This window comes from Arvicola amphibius, chromosome 12 (genome assembly GCF_903992535.2).
Source record: "Arvicola amphibius chromosome 12, mArvAmp1.2, whole genome shotgun sequence".
NCBI classification, from domain to species: Eukaryota; Metazoa; Chordata; class Mammalia; order Rodentia; family Cricetidae; genus Arvicola; species Arvicola amphibius.
In genome coordinates this window covers 124,521,531-124,539,232 of record NC_052058.2, presented here as the reverse complement: position 1 = coordinate 124,539,232, position 17,702 = coordinate 124,521,531, and the positions used below count along the sequence as shown (strand labels likewise).

The window sequence follows — 17,702 nt, the reverse complement described above, 5'->3', positions numbered from 1 at the left end:
TATATATCTATATATATATATATATATAGAGAGAGAGAGAGAGAGTAGACAGAGTCAAGAAGACGCCATGTAGTTGCCGAAGGAGAAGGATGCTGGAAACTTACCAGTAGGCTACAGCCTTGTGGTGATACACAGATTAATAGAAATGTGTTAATTTAAGATGTAAGAGCTATGCCGGGTGGTGGTGGTGCACACCTTTAATCCTAACACTCGGGAGACAGAGGTAGGCGGATCTGTTTGAGTTCAAGGCTAGCCTGGTCTATAAGAGCTAGTTCCAGGCCAGCTCCAAAACTAGAGAGAAACCCTGTCTCAAAAAACCAAAAAGAAAAAAAAAAGATGTAAGAACTAGTTAGGAATACACCTAAGTTATTGGCTAAACAGTGTTGGAATTAATAGTTTCTGTGTGGTTATATGGGTCTGGGTGGCCAGGAAACAAAAAGCAGTCTCTGTTTACAGCAATCTCAAATGGTCAAAAGACACTTAAGGAAATGCTCAACATCCTTAACAATCAAGGAAATGCAAATCAAAACAGCTCTGAGATACAGTCTTACACTTACAGAATGACTAAGATCAAAAACACTGATGACAACTTATGCTGGAGAGGATGTTGAGTAAGGGGAACACTCCCCTACTGCTGGTGGGAGTGGAAACTTGTACAGTCACTTTGGAAATCAGTATGGTTATTTCTCAGAAAATTAAGAAACAACCTTCCTCAAAACCCAGCAATACCACTCTTGGGCATATACCTAAAGGATGCTCAATCATACCACAAGGAATTTGCTTAGATATGTTCATAGCAGCATTATTCGGAATAACCAGAACCTGAAAACAACCTAGATGCCTCAACTGAAGAATGGATAAGGAAAATGTGGGTACACTTACACAATGGAGTACTACTCAGCAGCAAAAAATGACATGCTGAGGGGGCTGGAGAGATGGCGCAGAGGTTAAGAGCATTGCCTGCTCTTCCAAAGGTCCTGAGTTCAATTCCCAGCAACCTCATGGTGGCTCACAACCATCTGTAATGGGGTCTGGTGCCCTCTTCTGGCCTGCAGGCATACACACAGACAGAATGTTGTATACACAATAATTAATTAATAAATAAATAAATATTTTTTAAAAAATGACATGCTGAAATTTGCAGGCAAATGGATAAAAGTAGAAAAAACCATACTGAGTGAGGTAGCCCAGACCCAGAGATACAAATATACTCACTCATAAGTGACTTTTAGACATAAAGCAAAGAATAACTAGCCTGCAGTCTACAACCCCAGAGAACCTAGACAACAAAAAAGATCCCATGAGAGACATACAAGGATTTGCCTCGGAATGAAAAAAAAGACAAGCTATCCTGAGTAAATTGGGAGCGTGGAGGGCAAGGGGGAGGGTGGAAAGTGAGAGTGGAGGAAGGAAAGCGGGAAAAATGTATAGCTCAATTAAAGCAATAAACAAAATTAGACTAAAGAAAAAACCCCTCAGGAGTGCTCAACAACTTGGGTTTTAGTTGATTCCAGGTACAGTTAAGTTGGCAACCATAATTACCCATCACAAGTCCCCCCCTTGTCAACGTGACACTCAGTCACGTCTTATGTCATGGTTAATTTCCAAATGACAGCATCCAGGTCGTAAGTCCTATAGTAAGAACTATCCCCCACACAACCTCAGACACAGAATACATTTTCCAATAGTGGCAGAGCCCGGAGGAATGCTTAGTGTTCTAGTGTCTTGTGATTTAAATCTGGTAGCATAGATTTTAGGCACATATCCACTGATGTCATCTCAATCGGTTACATGATAGAGGAAAGGAAATGCTTTAATATATACACATACAGCCACATGAATAGATTCTTAACAAAATAGAACAGAGGCATTTATGCCAATTATCCTCCTCATTTCTGCAATTGGTTACGTGGCCTTTGCTGGTACTTAGACTTCTACTGTTAATTCTGTATTTCCTCCACTGTCAATAGGTCTGGGCTCCTTTCCTGGAGAAGTGACCCATACCTTCATTCCGGAATTGTCAGGGCCCTTTGTCATCCCGCCACAATGGGTTACATTGTGGTTTCCCAGCGTCTTTAATCACAGGTCATGGTAGGAACAAGGAACTCCCCAGAGAAGCTCCTGCACTCCCAGGCATACTCTCTCTTACCACTGCTGTGGAGAAGCAATCCCATAATTTGAATCAATTGCCCCTCCTAACACTACCATTCCGTTCTTAGCCTGTTGTTGGCTTAAAGTATCAGAAGCCCAAAGTGGGTGGGTGGAGGTGGGGAATCTGGCTTTAGTTCAGTGGATTGCTTGCTGTATCTCCGGGCAGGAGCACTCTCCCCTCTGAAACCAAAGCTTCTAGGCCTTCAGAACTTCAGATCTTAGGAACAGGAAGCAAAAAAAAAAAAAAAAAAAAAAAAAAAAAAAAAAAAAAAAAAAAAAAAAAAAAAAAAAAAAATTCCTACTGAGTCACTAGAGGTGACGGTGAGTTTCCTTTTTTCCACCTGCTTAATTCCTGGATCTGTGAATCCTGGCTAAGGAGGAAAATGTGCCATATATAAGATGTTGATTCAAATATATGCTTCCCTCGGAGAACCCTCCCCGTCCCTCTAGACTGCGGCCACCTAATTGGTGCTGTAACTGTATCTTTGAAGGGCCACTTCACTCACATCAGACCAAATGCTTTTAGGCTGGTGAGAAACATGGTAAGACCAGTGGATTTCATATCATGGGCCCACCGTTGCTCTTCTCTGACTGTCAAGTGAGTTCCTTGGACAGAAGCAACACTGTATGGAATACTATGACTGTAGATAAGAAAGCCTTGAGAGGGAGGGAGGGGAGGTGTGGGTGGAGGGGAGGGGAGGGAAGGGGGAGAAGGAGGGGAGAGAAAGGGGAGAAGGAGGGAAGGGAGGGGGGAGGAGGAGGGAAGGAGATGGAAATTTTAAAAAAAAAAAAAAAAAAAAAAAAGGAAAAAAAAAAAAAAAAAAAAAAAAGAAAGGCATTCTGTAAGTCCATAGATGGTGCTTTTGGCAGAAGCATTACGTGTAAGGAAAGGCAAATCCAAAACCAGTATAATCTCCACCAGTAAGGACAAACTGCCTTTCCCAAGAAGAAAGTAGTCCAATGTAGTCAATGTTAGCACTCAGGCACTATGCTGGCCCCTGTCGCCTGGCAGGATACACTCCTCTGGCCAGCCCAGGGTCCTACGGCTGCTACATACACTACAGAGTCTGTATGCTGGTGCAAAAGGTCCTTTTAAGTGTCAAACTCTGCCTACTCCCGCTCTCTTTGCCTGCCATGAGGCCTCTGGCTCTCACCGGTCGAGGTCCACCTCATGCCTGGGCATCTGCTGGATGGTCACCCTGGAGAGTGGTATTGTTATATTAGGGTCTCAGTGTTAGTCTCTGTGGTTGTCAGATCTGGCACTTAGCAGTAGCTGCAGCCACACCACCCCTGGTGAGTGGAAGTCTATGTTGTCAAGCCCACGCATCACCTCCATCTCTGCCACCATGCCCAGTTTGTTCATGGCCCCACTGGACAATGACAGGGATGGATGGGGAAAGAGGCTGACTGTCCACAGAACAGGTCATTCCATCTACTTGCTTACTGAACTCCTCCTCTGCTCATGTCTTCTTCGGATGCGCATTTACAAGGCACAGACGTATCTTCACATCCTTTGCCCATTTGTAGAGAGCTATGCGCATACTTCTCCAGATATCTTTCTCACAGTTTTCTAATCTGCTCTTCCCAAGTCTCTGATCCTCCAGCCAATCTATTGGCTAGGGCTCATGAGTCAGTGAACAGTTGCTCATCTGGCCATTTCTCATTTCAAACAAAATGTATGACCATGAGTACTGCCCAAAGTTCTGCCCATTTTGAAAATTTCTAACTAGCTCTTATAGCTTAAATTAACCCATTTCTATTCATCTATATGCTGCCACATAGCTCATGGCTTTGACCTTTCCTCCCACGTGTCCTGCTTTCTCGGCCTCGGCTGGTGACTCTGTAGCAGAGTGTCCTACAGGCCTGGTGCCAGATAGCCAGCAACCCCCCCCCATCCCCGCTAGTCGTAACCCCCCTGGGCCATATCTGGTCTAGCTCTGGAGTCAGCAACCAGCTCCAATCCATCCTTTGTTACAGATACCTTTTGTTGCCCTATGTGAATCTTGTCTGAGAGTTTCCCATGGATACAAAGCCTATGTAAAACTTGGTTAAGTAAGGGCAACCCGGAAAACCGTGGTACCTCCTGAATCAGGTGTTTGCACTTGGCACTGAAGTTTTGGAAGTAAAATGATGGGCTGTTATCTTCAAGGCTATTGGCTGAAGGAGCAGGAGCTCCCACAGCACAGCAGCCTGCACAGCCTTCCTGCTGCAGAGCCTTCTCCTGTTCCAGGACCCCACGCTCAAACCTAGCATCTTTCCCAGTCTTTTCATCTATGAGCCGGCGTAACATACCCAGGCAAGGAATGTGCTATCTCCAGAATCCAAATAGGACAACTAAATGCTGTGCTTCTTTCTTGGTGGTGGGCAGGGTCAAGCTCAATACTTTATCCTTCACCTTAGGAGCCATATCTCTGCATGCCTCATACCACTGGACTTCTAGAAATTTCACTGAAGTAGAAGGTTCACAAATTTTGCTTGGATTTATTTCCCACCCTCTGATGTACATCTATGTTACCAACAGGTCCAAAGTGGTTGCTGCTTCTGGTCACTTGATCTAATCAGCATAATGTCATTAATATAGTGCACCAACATGACTTTTTATGGAAGAGACAGTGACCAACATCCCTTTGGGAGCTGGAGAGTTGGCTCAATGGTTAGGAACACTTGCTGCTTTTGCACAGGATCTGTTTGTTGTGTGTGGGAGGCCTAAAGAGAATGTTGGATCCCCTAGAACTGAAGTCACAGATGGATATGAGCCGCCATACCACCATGAAGGGTGGGAATCAAACCTAGGCCCTCTGGAAGAGCAGGCCCCCACTCTCAGAGCTAGAACTCAACATGTAGACATGTCTGGTCCACATAGCACAGTTACAGACCACTGTTGAATACAAGGGTCTTTTCGTAGCTGGGTGGTGATGGCGCACGCCTAAATTTAATACCAGCACTCAGGAGGCAGAGGCAGGCGGGTCTCTTTCAGTTCCAGGACAGTCAGGGCTACACAGAGAAACTCTGTCTCAAAAAAACAAAAGAAAGAAAAAGAAAAAAGAAGGGCTGGAGAGATGGCTTAGCGGTTAAGAGAGTACTGACCCAGGTTCAGTTCCCAGCACTCACGTGGCTGCTCCAAGATCTGACACCCTTCCATAGACATACATGCAGGCAAAACACCAATGCACATAAAATAAAAGTAAACAAATTTTTAAAAAAAGAAATAGAGAAATAAAAAAGAGAGTTCTTTCTTTATTAAAGCCAGCAACTGAGAGCAGGTTCCTGCCACAAGGAACTCTCAACCCAGAAGTTGGGCAGTGTAGGGTTTATAAAGCTAAAACCACAATTACATCATACCAGCTACAGGCTGAGGGGTTTTTTTTTTTTTTTTTTTTTTTTTTTTTTGGTTTTTCAAGACAGGGTTTCCCTGTAGTTTCTAGAGCCTGTCCTGGAACTAGCTCTTGTAGACCAGGCTGGCCTCGAACTCACAGAGATCCACCTGCCTCTGCCTCCCGAGTGCTGGGATTAAAGGTGTGCGCCACCACCACCCAGCTTCACTTTACTTTTAAAGTCTTTGAAAGCTTCTTGTATTTAATCTAGGATTAGGTAGTGGGTTAAGAGACATTTTCTCAGAAGGAAAGACAAGTTACCACACCTAACAACTGGGGTGTGGGCTTCACCGAAACACATCAAGCCGGCGTGGCGGTGCATGCCCTTGTTACCAGCACAGAGACCAGGGAGAGATTTCTGTGCCGAGGTTAGTTGGCCTGAAGGGTCACCCTGACTCCACACCTCCTCCTCTCTGCAACTACATCCTGTTGCAGGAACCAGCTTCTCCCTTCTGAGAAACAATGCTTGTAAGATGTTTAACAAATCAAAGAGTTCCTCCTTCCTTGCTGGGAAACCCAAGAGGCAGAGGTAAGCAGATCTCTGAGTTCAAGGCCAGCCTGGCCTACATAGGGAGTTCCAGGGCTACATGAAAAGACTCTGTCTCAAAATAAATTAATCCAGTTAAAAACATAAAACTAAATAAAAAGAATAAAGAAAGCTGGGCGGTGGTGGCGCACGCCTTTAATCCCAGCACTTGGGAGGCAGAAGCAGGCGGATCTCTGTGAGTTCGAGGCCAGCCTGGTCTACAAGAGCTAGTTCCAGGACAGGCTCCAAAGCTACAGAGAAATCCTGTCTCGAAAAAACAAAAACAAAACAACAAAGTAGAGTGAAGCAAGCTAAGTGTGATGGCGCACACTTGTGATCACAATACTAGGGAGGTGCAGGCAGTAGAATAAGGAATTCAAGGCCGTCTTCAGCTGCACACAAAGTTCCAGGCCAACCTGGGCTACAAGAAGGGATCCTGTATTAAGCAAAAAGTAACAAATAAAATTGAACTTTATAGAATAAAATCATATCCTAACCGAGATGTTTCTTTATAAGTGTATAATAGAGCAAATCTAATTATAATAGGGTAAACTGTTAATTTCCTTCCCCTTAACAATCTCTCAAGAAGCAAACCCTAACAGAAACGCGCAGGCAGCGGAAATGACAACAGTTATTGCACAAACTTCTCTCCGGTACAATTTTCAGGGCTGGCTTTCTACTGTGATGAGCACCATGACCAAACCAACCTGGGGAGGAACGGCCTTATTTGGCTTACACATCCACATCCTGTACACTACACAGGAACTCAAGCAGAAACCTGGAGGCGAGAACTGAAGCAAAGGCCATGGAGAACCCGCTCACAGACTTGCTCCTTACGGCTTGCTCAACCTGGTTTCTTATACCAACCAAGACCACCTGCCCAGTGAGTTGGACCCTCTCATATCAATTACTAATTAAGAAAAGGAACTGGGAGGTAGTGGTGGTGCACATCTTTAACCCCAGCACTTAGGAGGCAGAGGCAGGGAGATAATGAGTTCGAAGCCAGCCTGGTCTACAACGTGAGTTTCAACAATAGCCAGGGCTACATAGAGAAACCTTGTCTTGAAAAAGAGAATGAAATGCATCGTAAAAAGAAAGATAAAAATACACCATAAACCATAGCCTTGCCTACTGGCAAATATTTTCGAGGTAGTTTCTTGAGTTCCTCTTCCCAAATGACTCTAGCTTGTGTCAAGCTGACCTAAAGGTAGCCAGGCTTGCTTACAAGATACCTTGAGGACAGCTGAAGAAATGACTAGCCAGTGCCAGGGCTCCCTAGTTTAGCATTTTGTTATTTATAAATTTATTGTGTATCCAGTGTTCTGTCTGCATGTATGTCTTCAGGCCAGAAGAGGGCACCAGATCCCATTGTAGATGGCTGTGAGCCACACCATGTTGTTGCTGGGAACTGAAGGCAGGACCTCTGGAAGAACAGCCAGTGCCAGTAACCTCTGATTTCTCCAGCCCACCATCAGTGCCCACCCATAGATGTGGGTCTTGGGGGTTGAATTCAGGGCCTCAGGTGGCAATCACCAGCTGAGCCATCTCTCTGGACCTAGATTAGAATTCTTCAGCACCATGCGTCTATCTTCTCCCTTAGTATGGGCTACTGCTGCTTATGGTCAATTGCCAAGGTTTTCCCCCAATGTACAGCATGTCTGTGAACATAGTTACCTACATACAGGCAAAACACCCATCCACATTAAAAGACAAAACCTTGATCAAGAACATATTTCCCCCCAAAAAGCTGCAGAGAAACCCTGTCTCGAAAAGAAAAAAAAAAAGAACATATTTCCCATTGTGACAATAAAAGCAGTTTTATGTCTGTGTATATGCCCATGACTGTGCAGGATGGAGGTTACCCCTAAGATGTCTATCTACTTTTCGAGACATAATCCCTCACTATGGTGGCTTGAATAATGACCTCCATAGACTCATTTGAATGCTTAGGAAGTGGCATTAGGTGTGGACTTGTAGGAGGAAGTTTGTCACAAAGTGGCTTTGGGGTTTCAAATGCCCAAAGCAGGCCCAGTCTCTCTTCCTACTGCTTGCTGATCCTGCATGTTGCTATGCCAATAGTGGACTAAACCTCTGAATTGTAAGGCAGTCCCAATTCAATGCTTTCCTTTATCATTGATGTGGTCATGTGCAAGAGAAACCCTAAGACACTGAACCCGGTAGCTTGGATTCACAATTCTGGCAAACTAACAAGACCTAGGTCTCCACCTCCCCAGTGCCTGTAAGTCCTGGGGATCCAATGCTTTACCAACTGAGTGCCTCCTCAGCCCAGCTTTACCTTTTGTTTTCTAGAATGGTCTCACTTATGTAACTTCAGCTTTCCTAAACTATGTAAACCAGCCTGACTGAATTACAGAGATCCACCTGCCTCTGCTGGGATCAAAGGCATACACCACTTTGACTGGCTGCTCAACTGCATCTTAAATAAAATGAGGAACAATCACTGTTCAAGGTTTATTTGGTGTTTTCATTGGCATGACACTTGGGTAGTTGGTTGCATCATCCATATGCAGATCTTTACATAATATTTCAATGTACACTACAGATACACAATACACAAAATAATATCCTTTAGAACAGTTATGCACAAGATATGCATAATGGATTTTACACACTCGAGCCAAGTTATGACTAATTGGGAAATCACTGGCCTAGGCATGTCTGGTGAGGGTGCATAGCGCAGACACAGCAGGTTCACAGGGTAACTGAAGCCTGCACACAATTGGCAGTGTCTTGGAGACAGTGGGACCGTCACACCAACCAGGTTACCACTACACAAGTACCACTTAGCATCAGGGTAGAGCTGCGGGAACGAGCGCCCTAACCACAGCTCAGATGAGGAGACAGTGTGCGGTCTCCATAGAAACCCTGTCGCAGCCTGGACAGTGAAGCACGAGGATGTCTGAGGACTTTTAGAACTGCAGCTCTTTCTGGATCCCCCAGAGCGTATCTGCGCTCTTCTTCAAGCGGGCCTCCTCTTCAGAAGTCAGAGTCACCTTCACAACGTCTGAGATCCCATTTTGTCCCAGGACACAGGGGACACTGAGGAAGACATCATCCTTGATTCCATAGAGACCCTGGACACAAAACAAGAGATTAATTTGTCTACATAGCCTCAGGTTTCCTGGGGTTTAAACCTTCCACAATTATAAAGCTTTTTTTAAACGAGTGCTGATCTATTCTATTCCAGAGATGCCCAGCTAGGATGTGATAATGAACAGTGCAATGGAAAGTCATTAAGACAGCAACAGCTAGGCTTGGCACATGCCTGTCCTCCCAGTACATGAGAGCTCAAGGTAGGAGTTCAAGGTTATCCTCAGCTACATAACAAGCTCAAGGCCAATAGACATTACCGAAGACCCTTGCCTCAAAAAAGCAAAGCAAACCAAAAACATAAAACAAAACCCAAGTCTTACTAAGGTACACAATAAATTACACTTGCCGAGTTCTGTAAGACTGGTAACTGAGCAGAGTCTCCACCTAACTCAGTGTAACTTAGATCCCTTCAGCACTGACGGGACTTTACCTCCACAGGTCAGCTATGAAAAGCATGCATGGATGAATTTACTTCACTTCGACCAGTGACTGGAGGCTTCCACTAGTCTGCTCAAGACTTTGCAAGGCCAAGAGACAAATCTGTAAAATACACATGCCTCCGCAGATCCATTACCTTAATCATGGTGGAAATGGGGTGCACCCGCCTCAGGTTCTTCATTATGCTCTCTGCCAAGTCAGCCACAGAGAGGCCAATGGCCCAGGACGTATAACCTTTCAGTTTGATCACCTCATAGGCGCTGTGGAATAGGAAGGACGGGAAAAGGTTTTACTAAACACATTTTACAATAAATAATACCACCAAGACATGTTATATAGTTAAGCATGACCTTTGCCAGTAAGGGCAAAAGTAAGGCAAAACGTTTGACAGCCCCACAATTGATTAAGTCTTGTATATTGATAGAAGGAATATTACAAACAAAAGTGAAATATTAATTGGACCGGAAATGTATCCCATGACAGAATGTGTTCCCAGAATGCATGAGACTCTGGGCTCCATTCCCAGCACCTCAAAGAAAATGTGCGGTGTCTTGAATGAGAAGCCCTCCATTAGGATAGGGCACTCAAACATTTGCTCCCCCGCTGATAGCTATTTGGGGAAAGACTAGGAGGTGTGGTCTTGCTGGAGGAAGTGTGTCACTGGGGGTGGGCTTTGAGGTTTTAAGATAAGGCCCATTTTGCTCTCTGCTTCCTATCTGTTGTTGAGATGAGTTCTCAGCTACTGCTGAGACAGCCTGCGGCCTTCTATCTATACCTCTGCTCTGCCACTATAGACTCTAACCCTTGGGAACAAGCTTTTCTTTTGGAAATTGGTTTGGTCCTGGTACTTATCAAAGCAACAGAGTCACTAACACAAAATCCATGAAGCACAGTTGAAGCAAGGTTGTCTCAAGCGAGAAGACTGAGAAGCAACGCTCACTTGCAGCGTTTCTAATATTGACGTAAGAATCAAAGTCAGGGCCGTGCAGTGGTGCATGCCTTGAGTCACAATACTCGGGAGGCAGAGGCAGGTGGATCTCTATGAGTTCAAAGCCAGCCAGGGCCACACAGAGAAACTGTCTAGAGAAACAACCCCCCAAAAACAAACTGAAGGAATCTAGAGCATACTTATACCCATACTATCCAAATAAAGAAGTTGACTGTGCTTCTATTAGTATAAATAAAATAATTTTGTTACAAATATCCTATTTCTGGGGTCTGCAAAGATAGCTCAGTGGTTATGAGGACAAACAGCCCTTCAGGACCTAGGTTTGTCTGTAACTCCAGTTCCAAGGAATCCTGTGCCCTCTTCTGGGCTACACAGATACTGCCTGCATGTGGTACAGACACGGACAGGCAGAACACCCATACACATAAGTACATCTTATAAAGAGCCCTAAAGATCTTTCTGAGTGAATTAATGTGTTGTCAAGGGTAGAACTTGTTTGACCTCGCTTTAAAAGGTTTTTTTTAAAATATTTATTTATTTATTATGTATACAATATTCTGTCTATGTATATGCCTGCTGGCCAGAAGAGTGCACCAGACCCCATTACAGATGGTTGGGAGCCACCATGTGGTTGCTGGGAATTGAACTCAGGACCTTTGGAAGAGCAGGCAATGCTCTTAACCTCTGAGCCATCTCTCCAGCCCGCTTTAAACGGTTTTTATGTGCGTGGCAAATCCGGTTTCCAGCTGTAAAAGTGCTGAACTAGGTTCCATGGAGACAGCACACCTTCCATTCCCATCAAGGGAATGGGAGGATGGCAAATGTCAAGAAACCAGTGTCAGCGCCTCCTACCTGTATTTGGCTCTGCTTTTATTTTAGTTATTTTAGTCTTTTTGTTTATGTGATTAAAAAGCACTCAAATGAAAGGCTTTTTAAAAATCGTAACCTTCCAGCTAGACACACTTTCAGTCTCTTACCTGTCAACCACCTGCTTGTGAACCTCCTTCCACTGCTCCTTGTCTGCATCGGAGCCCAGTTCTGGGTTCAGATTCTTCAGGGAGACCCCGGCGACATTCACGCCGCTCCACACAGGCACACTGGAGTCCCCGTGCTCCCCCAGGACCCATCCGTGACAGCTGAGTGGGTGAACACCCAGCCTTTCTCCCATCAGGTAACGGAACCGAGCCGAGTCCAGATTGCAACCACTCCCGATGACTCGGTTTTTGGGAAAGCCGCTTATTTTCCAGGCCACGTAGGTCAAGATATCCACTACAAAAAAAAAAAATTAGATAACAAAAGACTACAGGACATGATTTTGACACTGCTAAAAGACGGATCAGTATTTTTGTTAGCGTCTTTACTATATAACTTATGTCCAATTATCTAAAGCAGTATTTAAAACACTACACCAATTAAGATAGCATTACTCAGTTACTTCTCCAAAATCATGAGTGAGAAACTTTGCAGTTACATTCAGAGGCATTTAATGTTTTAGGTGAACTACTTTATGGAAAATTAATGAACGCATGCACACACATCGCCATGAACTTGAAGATGTTCCGAGCGTCTGCTTATGCAGCTGCCTCACCTGGGTTGGAGACAATAAGCAGCTTGCAGTTTGGACTGTACTTCACCACGTTGGGAATGATGAACTTGAAGATGTTCACGTTTCGCTGGACCAGGTTGAGCCGACTCTCTCCTTCCTGCTGACGGGCCCCAGCCGTGACGATGACCAGCTTGGAGTTTGCAGTCACGCTGTAGTCTAGGGAAAAGACCAGAGATGGAGATCCCTTCAGGGAACTCTTACCTACCCAGCAAAGCTTGTTCCGTAAACCTTTGCAAGCAGCGGATGGAGACCTGCTGCTGGTGTTCAGATCTTCTGCTTGGATGTGTTGTTTGGAAGTGTGGCCTCTTAAAGATTGGAAAGGTAATACTGATGCCTTTCTCACAATGCACATTCAGCCACATTTTATCATAATGGGAAGGAATCCTGTCAACTCCTTTGTATTTCTTTCTACCCCTGTCCTCTTGAGGCATGCACTACACACCTCTGCCTGGCCTTAAAGACATGCAATTTTCTCTTTTCTGCCAATCGCTAAATTGTTGCTGAGTCCAGCAGTCTTCTCTACCCCGCTTTTCTCTCTGCTCTCATTTGCTCCTGCAGGCCCTGTGGCACAGGGCAGCTGACCCAGAGAGATGCCTATTAGGTAAGAGGTCAAAGACTTTCAACCCTGGGTTCCTGGCTGGTGGCAAAGTGTAAAAAGGTCACGTAAAGAACTTCGGCTGCACAGGCGTCTAAGGTAAAGTTCTGAGTCTGTGTTAGCTAGCACGTGATACACGCAGGCCAGAAGAACATTTAACCATGTGCAGTAAGGCTGGGTGGGGCTGCCACTCAGCAGCCGGAGCACTTGCCCTGGGCTCCATCCTAGCAACACATACTTGCAACAATGTAGATTCAGAACTTGCTACCTACTAATTCAGAGGATTTCCATTTGTGCAAATTAGGTTTCCTTAATTGAAGAATCGATAAGGATTGAGAGCTAGTGCACCTGTATCCCAAGGCCTGCCCTCCTGCATGGAATGAAAGACAGAATTGGAGAGGTGGGATTTCAGGCCTAAGAAACAGACTGAAGGAAGGTGGCCCCAACCAACCTTTGCCAGAGACAATTTTCGGTGTTCTAAGGAAAAGGCTGCCGTGCTGGAGATCCATCATCTCTCCCTTCAGTTTGTCTTCCATGACATCAACAAGGGCAAGCTCATCCGCCAAGTCCTAAAAGACAAAAGTTTTAGGTACACGGGAAACTTATTGAGGGTTTTCAGGACATGCAATCTTTTGTATTCCAGGCATAGGAGTCTCTGTCAGGATACACCGGAAGTAGAGGCAAGCCATTCAACTCACTGCTTCCCAGATGGTGCCATGCAGCAGACTCTAGTCGCTCTCCTGCAGCCTCCCTACTGGAGGAGCTTTCTGTAGGGGGGCAGCTAGTCACTACTGTCCAATACCACACTGTTGCCTAGCGTGGACGAGACTATAAGACGGGGAGGGGAGAGACCCAGAACTAATGAAACATGCCAAGCCAGGTGCAGCAATGCACACTTTTAATAGCATCACTTGGGAGCCATGTACAGTCAAACCCTGTCTTCAGGCAGAGAAAAAAAAACACGGGTGTGTGCACAGGAAGAAACCATGTCCTCAAAAAAAATTTTAATATTTGGGAAGCACAGGCAGGAGGATCTGAGTTTGAGCCAACCTGGTCTACAGAAAGAGTTTCAGGACAGCCAGGGCTGTAAGCTGCAAAGAGAAGCCCTGTCTCAATCCCTCCCCCCATATATACACACATACATACATGTGTGTTTTAAGTTGTCAATTTTTTTATATATGAATCAGGTTTTAGTCAATAATATAACATTCTTCAAAGCCAGGTGTGAAGTTGCACACCTATAATCCCATCACCCAGGAAGATGAGACAGGAGGATTGCTTCAAGTTTGAGGATAGCTTGAGCTACATACATGAGAACCAAGAACATTTACCTTGTCTCTAAAAAGGTTTTCTAACTCAGTTATAAAGTCACCTAATTAACCTGTAGCTCTGAGATGGTTTACGGGGTGAAAGCACTCTGCACACAAGCCCAATGAGCCGCATCTGACCTCCAGAACCCACAACCACAAGGTAGAAGCCAGTCACCCTCCGGACCTTCACACATGTTGACGTGTGTGTGCTCACACATACATTTTTCCCTCCCTGGAAAACTGTTGAAAGCCAGGGAACATTTGGTTTGGATAGAAGTTCAAGGTATCCCATTCAGTAGGATTTTAATTTTTACCATATATACATATAAATTTCAATTAAAATTACTTTCAAAGTGGGCATATACTTCAATGGTTACCTAGCTAGCATGTGGGAGTCTCTGGGTTTATTCAACTCTCTGCACTGAAAAGGTGTATTTAAAGGGACTCTTCTTGTTTGTAGGATATGCTAAAACACCGCAGAGGATTTAAAATAGGCCTGTGTCTGATACCCTCTAATACTGTTACTTTGGATAATTCTTTTTGTGTATCACTATGTTGCAAAATGTTTCACAGGCAGGCTCCTTTGAATGAGTGTCTGAACCTCAAGTTGTATACAAGATGTGACAATGTAGAGGTACTTCCCCCCATGCATGGGCTTGTGACATGAAGGACCCCACTTACCTTCATTAGGATACTGATGGCACAAGCCATGCCAACAGCACCAACCCCAACAACCGTAATCTTGTTCTGGGGGGCCTGTTCTTCCTTAAAGAGATTCACAATCAGCTGGTCCTTGAGAGTTGCCATCTTGTTGGACTTTGAAGCTTTTGGGACCTAAGGTGGAAACATTTCGTGTCACTGAGGCCTCCCCAAGGTATAATCACCAAGTCGCAGCCTTACTTTGCATCCTTTGGACTACTTTCTATTAAACGACAACACGTGACTAAAAAGGGCAGAAATGGAAAAAGTGGCTGTGCAGCAGGTCCTCACCTTGAAATGGAAAAATAATACCGAGGTCTCCGCGTAAGTGTAGCCTTCTGAGGACTTACTCATTTTTATTAGCCACAAAAGGGGATAGCCTCTCCTCGAACAAGATCAGAACTGCCCTCCCACTTTTCTATCAGCACCCAGAATCCCACAGTAAGTAGGGTGTCAAGTTGCTCCAGGAAGTACCAAAAATCAAGAGCAGAGGGCGCCAATAACGGCCACAAGAAGCGACCCTAAGGCAGTGCTGAGCCCTGCGCGTGCGCAGAATTGTGCCGCCGCCCCCCCCCCCAGGAACCCACAAGTTTTTTATGACCAGCCCGGATCCGTAGGACTGACAGGCCGGACAAGCAGGTGCGCGTGCGCAATTTCGGAACAGGGTAGTAAGATAGATCTGGTGGCTGCTGGCCATGGATGAGACTGCCAAGTAGGCAGTTCGGGGTCAGACTTCGGACCTTTTTAGAGCCCAAAGCACATGTAAGCATCCTGAGGAGGGCTTGCCGCCAGGGTCAGATTTCAAATGCCAATACCAGGAACCAGGTGCTTTTAACCACCCACCCGCCAAGGCGGAGCCTCGTTACCCAGGATGAGGCCGCCAGGAGAAATTTACAGTTACGGAGGATCTAAGGCCTGGAGCCCCCAGAACCACGAGGGGCACATTTCCCCCAGCAAGCCCTACACCTATCTTTGAAGTTGTTCCAAAACGCAAAAGGACCGGTCAAGATCTCTGGGCAGGCAGCCCAGGGCCACTAAGCTGGAATCCGGTCTCCTTACAACCGCTGCTATTTCTAGATAGTCTTAAAAGGTTTCTGCAGACTGAGGGCGGGGAGGGGGAGCTCTTCCTGCAGAGAACCGGCCTCACCCAAACCTCAGTTCCGGGCTTCACTTGGGTAGGCTGAGTCTACTTCCACCTGTGACACTATGGGTGCCGCACCTCAGCTACAGGTTTCCTCCTTCTGTCTGGGGTGCAGAGGGCTGTGACTCTTCCTGCTCTATCTCCGTACACAGCTTAGCGCGATCCCTAGACCCACCAGGAACCTCGTAATATATTGCATTTGGCCCAAAAGCGCCCTACAGTTTTCAGAAAGCACCCACTGCACCAAGCCCACGCAAAATTAAATGCAACCCTCACGGCTTCTCACCAAGTACCCACCCGGACGCGCTGAGGCTTTTTCGGTCCCTATGGGCTAGAGCAACCGGACCTCAAGCTACGCACGGCTCTTAAACCTGTTGGGTGCTTCCCACCCTTTAGGCCAGTCACCCCCTAGGCGTTCCCCAGCCACCAGGCTCGCCGCCCCAGGTAGGGTGCGGTCGCCTGCTCCGTTCCCTAGAGCGCAGTAGTCCACGCCTGCGGACCACTGCCCAGGCCTGTGGACCCTGTACCTCCACCCCGAGTAGGTTGCTCCCGTGCAAGCAGCGTGGGGCTCAACCATACCGCTAGTGCACGATGGGCAGCTTCGGGCGCACAGCAGCGTGGTCAGGGATCGGCGACAGAGGCTCCAGCACGCCGAGCTGTGCGCGGGCGGGGCCTTATATGGAAGCTCGGGGTGACGTCAGGGTGGGAGCCCAGCGGACGTGCGGGAACCCACGTGTACGCTAGGCCCGGGACGGGCGTCCAGCTGGGCGGGGCTCCGCTGAGACTAGGGCAGCGCGCGCAGCCCCACGGTCCCACGTGTTCTGCGACAAGTCCAGAAACTGCTAAACTCACATGGACCGCAGCCTCGGAACCAGGATCTCGAAATGCATCGATCCCTCACCCCCCCCCACCCCCGCTTCCTTTTCCGTAAAACTTGTGGGACTCAGGGAAACCCTGGTCACTTTGCCCATTGCTGTTCCCAGCCCTTTCTGGCATGCAGCAGGCCCTCAGTAAACACTGAGGGACATGCCATCACTGCATTGAGCCCTTCTGCTACTTCCAAGTGCCAAGCCAAGAGGGGCTCCAGCTTCTGAGGGCTTGCGAGTGACTCGGGTCTGTACCTTACCACCCCATCCTACAGGCATTTTGTGTTTCTGCCTTACCAAACAGCATCTGCGCCCTGGTTTGTTTTCACACCCGCTCTGTCTTTAAACTTTTTTCTACAGGCCTTTACTTATTACCGGTTCCTATTCCTCGCCCAGCCACTCCTTCATCGTGTGTGAATCTTCAGGTAGTCCACCACTGGGACAGGATGTAAAATATAATTTGCAAATGCTTTAATTTCCTTAGTGATAGGAAGGACCTCGTGAATTGTGGCTTTCAGCCCAGCTCACCAACCTCCCAGGAAGGGAGGTGTTCACTGAAGATGAAAGTCTATTAAAATCTCGAACAGTATTTGAAGGGCTTCTGGTTTCGGGGTGCTGGAGCTGCAGCGGGCACTAACTCCCAGAGAGGATGACGCTCAGAAGACCCTATTTGCCCTCTGCCTGTCTTACATCTGGTGCTGTCTGTCCATTGTGATATTTTTTATAATAAGCCGAGCAGTCTAGGAGTGTGGCCAGGGCCAGGACACTTGCCTTGCCAGCACAAAGGCCTGGGTTTGATCCTCAGCAGAGCACAATAGAAATAAGATATTAAAAAGTCACAACAATTGGACCTGGAGAGGTAACTCTGCCATTAAGACCATAAAAGCTTATAACTCCAGATCCAGGGGATCCAACGTCCTTTTTTGGCTTTCA

General features: G+C 46.4%; 1 protein-coding gene across 1 annotated transcript; it reads right to left on the bottom strand.

Moving 5' to 3' along the window:
- Positions 1 to 8,509: 8,509 nt before the first annotated feature.
- Positions 8,510 to 16,630, bottom strand: Ldha (lactate dehydrogenase A). The gene is made up of 7 exons (XM_038314046.1): positions 16,483 to 16,630; positions 14,745 to 14,897; positions 13,205 to 13,322; positions 12,141 to 12,314; positions 11,530 to 11,821; positions 9,740 to 9,863; positions 8,510 to 9,146 (listed from the first exon to the last, which is right to left on the bottom strand). The coding sequence occupies exons 2-7, from the start codon at positions 14,868 to 14,870 to the stop codon at positions 8,982 to 8,984; spliced, it is 999 nt and encodes a 332-aa protein (XP_038169974.1). The 5' UTR covers positions 14,871 to 14,897; positions 16,483 to 16,630; the 3' UTR covers positions 8,510 to 8,981.
- Between the last annotated feature and the right edge of the window lie 1,072 nt (positions 16,631 to 17,702).

Coding starts and splice junctions, on each gene's coding strand:
- Ldha (XM_038314046.1), bottom strand. CDS start 14,870: ATGGCAACTCTCAAGGACCAGCTGATTGTGAATCTCTTTAAGGAAGAA. Junction 9,864..11,529: donor CACAAGCAGGTGGTTGACAG/GTAAGAGACTGA, acceptor CCTATTCCACAG/CGCCTATGAGGTGATCAAAC. Junction 9,147..9,739: donor CCATTTCCACCATGATTAAG/GTAATGGATCTG, acceptor TTTTGTGTCCAG/GGTCTCTATGGAATCAAGGA.